Raw genomic sequence first — 14,198 nt, 5'->3', positions numbered from 1 at the left:
TAACCATTGGAAAATCGATTACGAATGTTGTCAGCAGGGGATAAACATTTATTACAGACGTGACATCGTGAATGATCAGAACAAAGTTGACGCTGAATAGTATGAACATGGTTATATTACTCTTCAACTTGTAAGCTCCACACTTTAAAAATTTTCCATCGACATCCACTAATCGATTTATCACATTGATAATTGATTGCTGTTTTATAGTATAAAGTAGGAGTAATCCACAAAATGTTAATGCGCTGACGTATAACATTATAAATGCTACTGAGCTCGTTATGAATTGATCTTCTTGTATACCATTTAAACTATGATTCAAGATAGCACTTAAGATCAATGAAAGTCCCATAATAAATATAACGAAATTATAAAATGTTCCCACATACGATAAACTGCATTTGTAATTTTGATCATTATTAGATTTGCTTTTCTTGCGAAATTTTTCCGGTACGCTAATTGTCCAGGGCGACAGTCCGATTATTTTGAAGAAAATTGATTGAAAAAATATCAGGTTTTGATTTATTGCCAAGTCATATTTATTGAAATACATTTTTGTCGTGATTTTAAAGTAAATGAATATATTTTGCTAAAAAAATCTGACAGAATCGTGTGAAATGTTAATAGCACACGCGATTAAGAAGTAATGGAGACTGCTATACTGTCGTCGATTTGAAAAACATGTTTTCTACTTTATTGCGTGATTTACGTTTGTATTCACTTTTAGTTAAAACGCGAGGTCTCCTATCCACTTACAAAGCGATTTTCTATTGATAAACTGTCTATCTGTTAATTGCAGATCTTGCGGTGTGATAGAAAATATAACATCACAAATATGAGTTTTTTTTATAAATAAATAATTATTAAGAGTAAATGAGACGCAAAAGTTCAATTAAAGTTATAATTTTGTTGCAAATAGAGGCATATTTGATATAATATATATTTTGTTGATTTGTTAATTAGATTAATATATTTTTGGGACATAGATAATATTTTTTGTGACAGACACTTGAAATCTACGACATTTAGCGCCTATAGCCGGCAGCTAAAAATATTAGATAAGAGACAGCTAGTAAAAAAGATACCTAATCGTTCTAATAGTGACGTCATCATCGGATCAAAAAATATTTTTTGGTTACATGTGCGATAGCAAACAACCAAAAAATATCGAAGTAACTTAACGAGCCATCTTGTGACAAAATTTATCATCATTTTAATTCGTCCACTTACCGACTTCTCTCTAATTTTTAACAAATACTCAAAACAACCTTACCAAATAAATAAACTCGGATTTATAACCTGCCATTTATAGGCAGTAAATGTAGTAAATTTCAAATATCTGTCACAAAAACTAATGTATTTATCTAGTACACTCGCGTCTTAAACACGATCGCACTCGATAGATAAACTACTAATATAAGTGAGGTTCAAAATTTCTGCAATATTTTAAAGCGATAAAAAACTGATGGAAACTAAACTTTGTTATCATTGATCAGAATATTATTGTTAATTAACTTAATTAGTACTTGCGCTACTTCGAAATTGTAAAAGAATAATGAGATAGGTTACAACGGTACCAGCCATCTAAAATAATACAAAACTCTTCAGTTAATAAAAAAATATCTAAATAAATGTCACTTACATTTTGTAAGAGTGTACGGTTCAGAGGGATTAAATCACACACGTTGAATGCAACAGTTCGATGCAAGAGAGCATGAGAAAATAAGAATAACTGCAATAAAAATTAGACTTAGAGATGACAAGTCCAAAAATATCACCTATTCATATTTACTTTTTGCTTCAATTCCTCGTCCTCTGAGCACTGATCCATAATTACATTTATAATACCTGCCGTTTTTTGACTCTAGAAATATAACAATCACACGTAGTTAAAAATTTTGAGTAACAATCTACTGAAAATAATATTCAATTATCTTTAGACCTCTTTTTCCGTTCGGTTGACATAAGTAGTTAACAAAGTGAATTCCAAGAGTATCCATGTCAACCAAATTATATCATTCAGGTGCGCCATGATGTCAAATTTCGGGTCATTAATAAATAACACGGATATAAAATACAATACAGATATAATTATTATTCCACTGTATACAGTAATGATCAAAATAAATATTCCAAAAAAGTCTCCAACATCTTGGGAAATTTCACACAATTCCATATATGCACATTTAAGATTGTCAATATCGTAGAGAACAAATTCACGGCGTAATGATAAGTTTATCACTGATTTTAGGTGAGATGCAGAGCTAGTGTAGTTACTAATTTGTAATTTTGAAACGGCCAAATTAATCATCTCGAATCGCTTGATAATCACGTCTAATATTATTGTGTATTGTATTATAATCCAACTGTTAATAAGAACCGGTAAATCGTGTACGAACGCTGTCAGGAGTGAGTACGTATAAATTTCAGACGTGACATCATAAATACTCATAACAAAGTTGACACTGAATATTAAGAAAATCGTTTTATAATTTTTAATATTGTAACCAGCGCACTTGAACAATTTTCCATCGACACTTATCAATCGATTTATCGCATTGATCATTGAATTTTGTTTAATGACATAAATTACGAATAATCCGCAGAATACTAATGCGATGAAACAATAAATTAGAATCATTACTGAGCTGGTAACCAATGAATCGTCTTGCATTTCATGTAATTCGTCATTAAACTTAGCATATAAAATCAGCGAAACTCCAACGACAAATATAATTATATTATACACTATTCCTACATACGATAAATTACATTTATAATTCTTATCATTACTAGACCCGCTTTTATCGCGAAATTTTTCAGGGACGCTGATTGTCCAGGGCGACAGCCCAATTATTTTAAAGAAAATTGACTGAATAAATATCATGTTTTGATTTATTGCCGAGTCATATTTATTGAAATACATTTTTTTGATTGCGCACTTTGATCGCGAAGCGATGACGGAGTTTACTATCGACCTGTCAAGGTCACGCGACAGTATTTGTTACTGAAATATGAAATATTTATTTACGTTAATGATGTTCGTAAACTCTTTCCGTTTAAACGCGACCCTTCATATAGACTCGCTCTGTACATTTACAAGTGAAGTTTTTACCGATACGCTGACTATCAGTTACCATCGTAGATCATAAAGTCCGATAGAAAACATATAGCAGTCATCTGATGAATAAATAATTATTCAAAATCGATGAGCAACCCAAGTTTAAGTTTAAAACTGAAAGTTGTTAATGAGAACGAATCATTAATAATAAGTAGTGTGCATACAATAAAATTTAATAACTAATGTCTACAGTAAATATGTTATATTATTAGTATAATTTGAAAATCATCAATTACATATATGTGATATAGGGGAGGGTGGGGCAGAGCGGCCCCCCTAAGCCAATTATTATTTTTTGTGGCTTTCAACCATAGGATCACTTTACTTTTGTCCTATTTCGAACAAATTTATGGACATTTTGCCAAAATTCTGAAATTTTTTTTTTTTTTTTGTGGGGCAGAGCGGGCCCTCCTTCAAAAAGTGATAAAAAAATTTTTTTTTGGTTTTTTTTTTTTTTTTTAATTGTTTTTATCATTAAGAATGTATTTCTTTCTCTTGATAAACTATTTTTAGTTTTATATTACTCGAAAAAAATTTTTTAAAGCGTAAAAAATCGTTCACTCTCGATTACCTTAATTACTAATTGTTATTTAATAAAAAAAAAAATCAATTCTATAATTTTACTTTATTTCAAAAATTTATCAACTAAAAAAAAAAATTTAATTTTTATAAATTTTTAGTGACCAAATTTGCCTCTTACATAGAGAAACGGCCGAAAAATATGAAAAAATAATTTTTTCGGAAGTTTCGGCTGGTCCATTTTGCCCTAGGTGTTATGCGTAGGCCTAGAAATGTGGAATTATAATAATTTTTTTTTTAATTTGACGATAAAAATATGAAAAAATCACTTTTTCAAAATTTTGGGCTTGTCCATTTTGCCCCAAATGTCATGCGTAGGGGTAAAAATGCGCAAATATATCGGATTTATAGTAATTAGTCGAAAAAAAAAAAATTTTTTTTTTGGTCAAAATTTCAGGGGGGCCTCTCTGCCCCATGGGGGCCGCTCTGCCCCACCCTCCCCTACATATCATAAAAAAATTTATTAATTTGTTTTTATCAGTTAATTTCAAGGCCCATTCGTGCGAAATTGTATCAGAATAATTATATAAGTCACAACTGTGCCAGCGATCTGAAAAAAAGTGAAACTCTTTAATTGAAAAATCAAATGTATCATTTTTGAATCTATAATTGAACTTACAGTTGCCAAAAGGTTACGGTCTAATGAAATAATATCACAGGCGGTGAATTTAACTATCCGATGCAAAAGGTGGCGTAAAAATTTATCAAACTGAAAGTTTTGCATTCAAATTAATATTTATCATAATTTATGTAATTATATAAAATGAAATAAATAAATTCATTACTTCTTTTTCAACTTTTTCATCCATCGCACATCGATCCATAAGTACATTAATTATATTGGCCGTCTCCTTGCTCTGTAAAAATTCCAGTGCATAGTAAATTAAATTAACGACATTATAGTGATTTATTTTTCAAGCATAAAAATATATACCCGATTAATAGTTTTAGTGACATAAGTTGTTAACATAAAAATTTGTAGAGCCATCCACAGTAATCGCATACCTTGGCATAGGCATATGATATAATTTAGTTGTATTGTTTTCGAGAATAACAATATAAAAAAATATGAAATGAATATACTTGATGCACCAATATACTTAATGGCAATTAAAATCGGTAGTCCATAGAAATCAGCAATGTCATTGCATATTTCACACAGTTTGACGTAAGCGCATTTAATGTTTTTGACATCATAATGTACAGAATCACGTAACAATAGATTTTTTGAAACAAACAATATTTGGGATTGATCATGATGACTTTTGTTATCGCGCAGCTTAATGATCATCAAGTTAATACTTTTGAATCTCTTATCAACGATATCAAGTAGAATCGTGTATTGGACTATCATCCAACTAAAGATAATTATAGGCGAGTCGAGTATCACTATCTGCATCAATATATTCTCAAATTGATAAGCATAAGAATCCATTGCCAAATAACAGCAGTAGATCAAAAGGTTTCCAACAAATATAAAGTGAACGATAATATAATTACTTTCCATCGTAAAAACTGCACTCTTCTGTAGATCACTGTCGACATTTTTCAGTTGGTTCAAAATATTTATTATTTTATTTTGTCGAAATGTATATATTAAAATTACAATAACTACTTCCACTACTGCGGATGATTTGAGAATTGATACAGTATTTTCAGTTACCAAAATATCATGATATGGCGTTTTTAATTTGTTATTAAATGAAGAATATAGAATAAATGAAACCCCAAGAATAATCAATAAGATATTATAGAATGTTCCTGCGTATGAAAAATAGCAGATATTATTTTGAACTTTTCGGCTCTTACGAGATATTTTGGAAATCTTTACTGTCCAGGGCGATAGTCCGATTATTTTAAAGATAATGTGTTCGATGGAAGTTAAGTTTCTGTGGTAGACTGAGTCATATTTATTGTAATACATATTTACTTTATAACTTAATTGAGATAATATTGTAGTGACGATTAAAACGTTTGTTGGCGAGTGACTATAAAGACTGCTTTGATATAATCGACTAAAAAACTAGCACGTACTTAATCGCGTGAACCTAATAATTGTATTTTTCAATTTACATAATCATACTTTGATCATCAGATAGTTAATGAAAAATAATGTGAGTAATAATTCTAATTAATTTAATTTGAAGGTGAGCAATTTCGAAATTGTATAACAATTATGAGATAAGTAAAAATTGTACCCGCGATCTGAAACAAAAATTAAATTATCCGATTTATTGAAAGTGAAATATTTCCGTGATAAAATATTTGGGAAAATTAAATTCAATTACAATTTGTAAAATTGTGCGGTTCAGCGGGAAAATATCACATACGTTAAGCCCAACTTTTTGATCTGAGACATCACGTGAAAATATGAGCAACTGAAATTGAAAAATCAGTCATATTTATGGTAATAATAATAATTCAGAATCGAATATTTACTTTTTCTTCTGATTTCTCACTCATCGTACACTGATCGATAATTGTGATGATAATACCTGCCATTTTTTTACTCTGAAATAAAACGAAAACACCGCAGTTATATTTTTCCAATGAAAATTAACTTAATAATAATAACAATAATAATAGTCGGATTCCATTAACTCTAAACTTCCCCTCAATCTTGACCCTCACAAGCTTCGCTCTCTCCCACCCGATTCTATACATTTATATAGAGCGCATGCGCTGTAGATTACTCTGTTAAGGAGAAGGGACATTCCCCCGTCAACTACAGATTCTATACATTTATATAGAGCGCATGCGCTGTAGATTACTCTGTTAAGGAGAAGGGACGTTCCCCCGTCAACTACAGATTCTATACATTTATATAGAGCGCATGCGCTGTAGATTACTCTGTTAAGGAGAAGGGACATTCCCCCGTCAACTACAGTCGACTCTGTCTAAAGGTTCCACGTCGAGACAGGACCATTGCCTAAAGTTTCCCTCCCCACCATCAGCACTTCCCCTACAATATATTCCCCTCGAGCGCCGAGGCGCACGCTAAAACGAACACATTGCGCAGTAAACATAACCTCAAAAAAACGTGCATTTAAAGTTAGCGCTCGAAAACTGAATTGTGATTCGTCACTCGAGAAAGCGGGTGGTGGAATAGCCGGGAACCCTTAAGCAATGTATCCTGGAACCTATAGACAGCAGGAACCTTTAGGCAGAGAACCTTTAGACAGAGTCGACTGTAACTGTCCGAGTTAATGAAATTCGACTGTATCAAATATTTATTACTTCTTTCTCCGTTTTGGTGACGTATGTAGTCAACGCAATAAATTTAGGAATAATCCATAGTAGCCACATAATGTCATTAACATGAACCTTAGGATCAAATTCATGTACATTAAAACTTAACAAAATAAAAAAGTATAATGTGGTTATCGTTTTTAGGCCGTAGCGTACAGTAGCGAACAGCATAGACAGCCCAAAAAAATTTCCAACATCTTGACAAATGTCACACAGTTTCCCATGAGCACATTTAAGATCTTCAATTTCATATGGTACCAATTCACCCAATATCGATAAGTTCGCCTCAGATATTGATTGCGACCCAAACTCTGTTTTTTTATCAGTGCCAAATTTCGAAGTAGCCAAATTAATCATCTCGAATCGTTTATTTATGACATCTATTATCATAATATATTGTATTATCACCCAGCTATTAATAACAGTTAGCAAGTCTCGTATTATTACTGATTTCACAGGATAATGATATAAGTAAACAATCTCATAGCAAATGAGCATAATAAAGTTGACAATAAACATCACATAAATGACGTTATAGCTTTTGAACCTGTACGCTCGACACTTCATCAAAGTTTCATCAACATTTTTCAACTGATTAAACGCACTGATTATTAATTTTTGCTTAATAATGTAAATCAATAGTATCCCACATGTCGATAGTGCTGTGATGTGATAGAGATTTGCTTGTACTGAGTCCGTTAAAAATGAATCGTCATGTATATGACTAAAGTCCCCACTGACCATCACGTAAATTACCAATGAAACGATAAGAATAATTAATACACTGTTGTAAATCGATCCAAAATAAGAAAATTTGCATGTGTAATCATCAAAATTATCAACCCGTCGTTTTTTATGATATTTCACAGGAGTACTAACTGTCCACGGCAATAATCCGAACATTTTAAGCAAAATCGATTGAATAAATATCAAGATTCGATGATTTATTGAGTCGTATTTGCTGTGATACATTTTTTATTAAAGTATGTATAGATACTAGCTTGAAAAAAATCGACGGACTCGTATGTACTTTTAATAACGCTCTTGATAGAGGATTAACGGAGACTGCTACACTGTCATCGATTTGAAAAACATGATTTATATATATTTCATTGCGTGATTTATGTTCGTATGCTCTTACAGTTAAAACGCGAAGCATTCTATTCTACAAAGCTATTTTTTACTGATGCACTGGCTATCAGTTGTAATTGCAGATCATGAAGTGTGATAGTAAAAATAACATCAAAAAAATACGAGTTGTTTAATAAATAAATAAATTATTGAAAATATGAACAACCGCAGATGGAAATAATAATTTTAACAGGAAACTGATAGCTGCTGATTTAGATCGAGCATCAAATTGACCTTCAGTATAATCCCGTTTCGGTCTTTTTGTGTCATTACTTTGTATCCAATTTTATTGGTTTTGAAGAATATATTTTATTTTGATAGTGAACTGAGGTATGTTTATGATAATCAGAGTAAAAAATATGAACTGTGTTATAGTCGTAATTAATTGTAGTAGAAAATAAGAATAATTCAAACAATGACAATTTATATTAAACAGTAGGTGGACTCGTGCGAAATTGTATTAAAATAATAAGATAGGTTACAAATGTACCCGCGATCTGAAAAACAAAGTCTATTATTAGTCAAAATAAGAAATTTTCATACAAACTTATAAATTTAATATTGAAGTAATCTGACTCACTGTTCCTAAAAGTGTTCGGTCTAATGAGACAATATCAAAGGCGGTGAATTTAACTTTCCGATACGAGAGGTTGCGTAAAAAACTAGTTAACTGAAATTTAAAAATAAGAAGCATTACTTTATAAGAATACCTCGAAATTATAAATTTTTATTACTTCTCTTTCAACTTTTTCATCCATTACACATTGATCCATTAGTGCATTGATAATATTTCCCGTTTCATCACTCTGAAAATATTTTTTAACAAATGCAGTTATTGAAAAAACCACCAATAACAATTTATTACTGATATATGTTAATATACCTCATTAATTGTTTTATTAACGTAAGTTGTGAACAACATAATTTGAAGAACCATCCATATTATCAATCCTCCACTAATTATAGTTACTATTAAACTCAATTTAATTGTTTTGTAAAAGGACAATATCATAAAATACGAATGGAATATACTCGCCGACCCATAATATAATAAAGCAATCAGAAATAATATTCCGTAAAAGTCTGCAGTTTCTTGACAAATTTCGCCCAATTTAATGTAAGCAGATTTAATGTTATTGATATCATAAACCACTGATGCACGCAATACTGTGATTTTTCCAAAAAATGGCTGCAACTGATCCTCACTAGTTTTGACAGTTAAAAACTTCTTCATCATCAAATTAATACTTTTGAATCTTCCATTAATCAGATTTAACATCATTGTATACTCAATTATTGTCCAACTAGAAATAAAGCCAGGGGAACATCGCAGTAGTGCCATCAGTAAAGAATGATTAAAAGCATACAAGTCAGCTGCCCAAATTAGACAGCAGCTAAATAAATTTCCGATAAATAATAAATGAATGTAATAGTGATTTTTACTGGTAAACATCACACATTTTTGTAACTTATAGTCCACATTTTCTAACTTATTTAAGGCATCGATAATTATTTTTTGTCGGAGCACATAAATTAAGTAGACGACACTTGTAATCAGCGCTGCCAAGTACTCAAGATTTGTCATGGTCGATTCTGTTATCAAGGAATCATGCTGTATTTGAATAAATTTAAGATTATAAAAAGAGTACAGAACTAATGAAACCACAAAAATACTTAACACGACATTATAAAATGATCCGACGGATGAAAAATTGCAGACGTTATTTTGAACATCATTAATTCTCCGGCTTTTGCGAGACACTACTGAATTATTTATTGACCAAGGCGACAGTCCAATTAATTTTAAATAAATATATTGAAAAATAGTCAGATATTGGTGATGCACTGAGTCATATTTATTGTAATACATATTTACTGTATTTGTTAATTAAATAGATACAATTTATAGAGAAAATATTACAGAGTGATGTTCAAAATTTGTGTACAGTGTTCGCAAGCGATAAAAGACTAATGGAGACTAGTTTAATGTAATTTATTGAATAACCTAGTACGCGGTTCATCGCGTGAATACTTATAATTACATTTTTTTTCATTTACTTAATACATCTCGATCATCAGAAAGTTAATGGAGATATAAACTGAGTAATAACGATGTAATTTATTTAATTAGAAGGAGTACTTATTCGGAATTTTACAAGGATAATGAGATAAGTTGCAATCGTACCAGTAATCTGAGATAAAAATAGAAAAATTAATTAATGAGGATTATTTTACTTAATCATTTTACAGAATGGGATAGTAAATAGGATTTAACTTACAGTCTGCAAAAGTGTACGGTTCAATGGAACGATATCACAGGCGGTTAATTCGACTTTTCGATGGAGAAGATCATGCGAAAATTTGAACAACTAAAATTACGAAGTTATCAATTAAAAGTTTTAATAGAATCGCTCACAAGTGCTTTACTTTACTTACTACTTTTCCGACTTGTTCATCCATCGCGCATTGATCCATGACTGAATCAATGATATTTCCTGTTTTCCCGCTCTTAAAAAATGAAAACACTTTGAATTGACGTATTTGGTACACGGAAAAAAAGTGACATGAGAACCCTGATTAAAACAAATGATTAAAAAGTATTTAAAATGATTTGTTTTTTAATCATTTTAAATACTTTTTAATCCTTCAAATCATTTCTAATCCTGTCTCTTATGGACATTTAACGTGTGAAATCATTTTTAATCATTTTGTTTAATCAGGGAATTGAACCACCTGGTACAAATTTTGTATCAGTGCTAGATCAAAATTAAACGATACTAGATTGGTATTATCTTCTGATTCAGAGTCTATATCTAATGTATTTCAATGACTTGTAACATATATGATAATGAAAAAAAAATGATATGTTTCTGTCAATGTTCTGGAACTCAAAAAAATTTTTCCTTCAGTATTTTCTATCATTTTATTTCGAAAAAGCCTAGAAAATAATGTGAGATGATAATCAGTAGATAAAATGAAATAAAAAATCATCAATCAACACATAGAGGAAATGCCCAGACACTTTTTCCAAACGCATTCGCGTTTGCGCGCGAAACATGAATTCTAGTTTTACAAAATTTTTACCACTTTCGTTCTACATTTGTATCACACGTGTGATACAATTTTAATATCAGTGATGATATCATTCTAGTATCACGATTTTTTTCCGTGTACCAATTAACTAAATATAAAAAATAAGCAGTAATACCTCTTCCTCTACAGTAGTCACGGAAGTAGTTAACACAATAAATTCGAAAATAATCCATATTACCCATACTCCGTCACTAAGACTCACCATGGAATCAAAATCTTCAACCATGAGTGATACAATTCCGTAGTACAAATCGCATATCATTGCGACACCAGTATAAAGAATAATGATCAAAATAGACGGTCCAAAAAAATCTCCAATGTCTTGACAAATTTCACATAATTCCATGTATGCACATTTAATACCACCAACATCATTGAGAACTGATTCACGTAATACTGATAAGTTTGTCACAGACAACGATGAAGACATTGACCGACAATTATTATTAATCTCAAATTTTGAAATCGCCAAATTAATTATTTTGAACCGCTTATTAATTACATCTAGTATAATTGTGAACTGTATTATGACCAAACTATTAATAATAACCGGAAAATCCCGTATTATTGCTGACAGCAATGGATAGTAATATATTTCAAAAATCTCGTAACAAATGCTCATAAATAAGTTAATCATAAATATTATTGAAATAATTTTATTACTTTTCAATTCGCTCGCTGCGTATCTCAGCAATTTTTTATCAACACTTTTGAACCGATTGATTACATTTATTATTAGTTTTTGTTTAATGATATAAATTACTAATATTACAGATGATATTAGCGCTGATAAGTAATAAATGTTCATTGATATTGAACTGGTCAAAAATGAATCTTGTTGTTTTTGATGAAGTCCACCATTAAATTTAACGTAAAAAGTCAGTGAAACCACACATACAAATATCATGATATTATAAAAAGATCCAAAATACGAAAAATTGCACTCATAATTTTGATCATTATGAACTCTTTGATTCTTGTCACATTTTTGAGCACCATTTACAGTCCACGGCGACAGCCCAATGGTTTTAAATAGAAAATTTTGGATAACTACAAAATTTTTATAACGCACTGAATCATGTTCAATGTAATACATTTTTGGTTTTTCAAATTTTTTATCAAAAAATAATAAAGAACTGACGTGTCACTTTAATACTGCGAACACGCGATAAAGACTAATGAAGACCGCTCGAACGAAGTCGATTGAAAAGCTTTCCATACTATATTGCGTGGTTGTAAATTTTTTTTTTATTGTTGATGTATTTCATTATTCGTATCAGCTAATTAAAAAAAATACTTATCGATTGCGTGGTAATTTCAATTTGTTTAATGAGACTGATTGTCATTGCGAAATTGTACAAGAATAACAAGATATGTTGCTATGGTCCCGGCAATCTTGAATACAAAAAAAATTTTACAATAATTTATCAGAATCAGAAAATAAATTAAATTTTACTCACATCTTTCAGAAGGGTACGATTTAGCGGGACAATATCGCAAGCGGAAAATTTGAATTTCCGGCGCAAAAGATCATCAGAAAATTTAAATAACTGTAATAATAAAACAATAAAATATCAAATTTTTTTGTATTTTAGGATTCCGCGCGTTTTTAACCCCCGACAAAATATCCTATCAGCGAAATTTCTCTTTTTTATTTAAATGTTTTATTTATACTATTCACAACTAATTTGGATGCGTGTTTTTCAGGAAAATTGTGGAAATTTATAAATAGAAAATAACTACCTATTTAGATTACTAGTTTTTCAGGAAAACTAAAAATTATATCGAAAGATATTTTGTCGGAAGATATTTTGGCCGAAGGATATTTTCTCGGGATGAAAACGCGTATTACCGTATTTTAGAAAAATTCTTTTAATTTTATTTAAATTACTTGTTTTTCAACTCGCTCAGATATTTTCCGTTTATCCATAAGTAAATTAATTACATGCCTCGTTTTTTTACTCTAGAAAAAATAAAAAAACTATCCATTAATTTTTCTAATAACAATGAACTAAAAATCAATATTACGTAGCAGTACCTCCTTCTCTGTTCTAGTGATAGAAGTAGTCAACACAATAAATAAAAAAACTGTCCACAGTAACCATAATTCATTATTCAGGTCGTCCATAATATCAAATCTATTGTTATTGATGGTGTAGACAATTACGAAATAAAGAGTGATTACTGTTCCTTTACTACTCAAAATAATAACAATCAAAAAAGTTAATCCATAAAAACCCCCAATATTATGACAAATTTCACAGAGTGCCGCATGTGAATATTTAAGATTGTTAACGTCATACAAAACTAATTCACGTAAAAGCGGTAAATTTGTCGCGGATAATACGTGGGGGTGAGTCACATCACTTCTTACGCTAGAAAGCTCGGAAATAGCCGAATTAATAATTTCTAGCCGCTTATTAATTGCACTTGTTATTTTTATATATTGTATTATTATGAAGCTATTAATCATATATGGAAAATTTCGTATGAAAGTTATTAGAAATGAGTAACTGTAATTATCACCAATATTATAGTAGGCGCACACAAAAAAATTACCAACCAATGTCACAAAAATGACTTTATCACTTTTCAAATTATAAGCCGCGCACTCAAATAATTTTTCATCGACATTTCTTAACTTATTGCAAACTTTTATCATTAAATTTTGTCGTAATATATATATGAGCCATACGACATGTGTCACAAATACTTCGACGTCCATTACATATTTTAATATTTTACTTGTCACAAACGAATCGATGTCGTCTTCAATGGGGCCGAAAAAAAATATCACATATATAGTACTCAAAATAAGAAGAAAACTCAATAATATGTTATATAATGTTCCTATATATGAAAAAGTGAATTTTCTATTTCGGGTATTTATAGCCCACGGCGACAGTCCGATTATTTTGTAAAAAATATTACGGCTAATTATCAAATTTCGGTCAAGCGCTGAGTCATATTTAGTGTAAAACATTTTTTTCGTACCCGTAACTTGACTCGATATTTTTTATCGAAG

General features: G+C 30.4%; 3 protein-coding genes across 6 annotated transcripts in view; 2 read left to right on the top strand and 1 right to left on the bottom strand.

Moving 5' to 3' along the window:
* Positions 1 to 14,198, top strand: part of LOC130663421 (neuropeptides capa receptor-like) — a 48,799-nt gene that overhangs the window by 19,829 nt on the left and 14,772 nt on the right. The window lies entirely within an intron of this gene.
* Positions 1 to 14,198, top strand: part of LOC130663423 (putative gustatory receptor 28b) — a 37,345-nt gene that overhangs the window by 14,244 nt on the left and 8,903 nt on the right. The window lies entirely within an intron of this gene.
* On the bottom strand, positions 4,486 to 13,424 carry LOC130663427 (putative gustatory receptor 28a). Its single transcript, XM_057462642.1, has 14 exons — positions 13,212 to 13,424; positions 13,065 to 13,136; positions 12,634 to 12,723; positions 11,289 to 12,568; positions 10,517 to 10,588; positions 10,360 to 10,449; positions 8,964 to 10,272; positions 8,815 to 8,886; positions 8,661 to 8,750; positions 6,938 to 8,577; positions 6,140 to 6,211; positions 5,989 to 6,078; positions 4,635 to 5,905; positions 4,486 to 4,557 (listed from the first exon to the last, which is right to left on the bottom strand). Exons 4-7 carry the CDS (start codon positions 12,267 to 12,269, stop codon positions 10,204 to 10,206), a joined length of 1,212 nt encoding a protein of 403 aa, XP_057318625.1. The 5' UTR covers positions 12,270 to 12,568; positions 12,634 to 12,723; positions 13,065 to 13,136; positions 13,212 to 13,424; the 3' UTR covers positions 4,486 to 4,557; positions 4,635 to 5,905; positions 5,989 to 6,078; positions 6,140 to 6,211; positions 6,938 to 8,577; positions 8,661 to 8,750; positions 8,815 to 8,886; positions 8,964 to 10,203.

This window comes from Microplitis mediator, chromosome 2 (assembly GCF_029852145.1).
Source record: "Microplitis mediator isolate UGA2020A chromosome 2, iyMicMedi2.1, whole genome shotgun sequence".
NCBI lineage: Eukaryota > Metazoa > Arthropoda > Insecta > Hymenoptera > Braconidae > Microplitis > Microplitis mediator.
Note: the sequence above shows the minus strand (reverse complement) of the source record. Positions and strands in the feature narration are given on the sequence as shown.

Excerpts from the sequence above, each read along its gene's own strand:
- LOC130663427 (XM_057462642.1), bottom strand. The coding sequence starts at position 12,269 with ATGTATTACATTGAACATGATTCAGTGCGTTATAAAAATTTTGTAGTT. Across the intron at positions 10,589-11,288 it reads TGACTACTGTAGAGGAAGAG|AGCGGGAAAACAGGAAATAT; the intron begins GTATTACTGCTT and ends TCATTTTTTAAG. Across the intron at positions 10,450-10,516 it reads ATGAACAAGTCGGAAAAGTA|TTGTTCAAATTTTCGCATGA; the intron begins GTAAGTAAAGTA and ends TCGTAATTTTAG.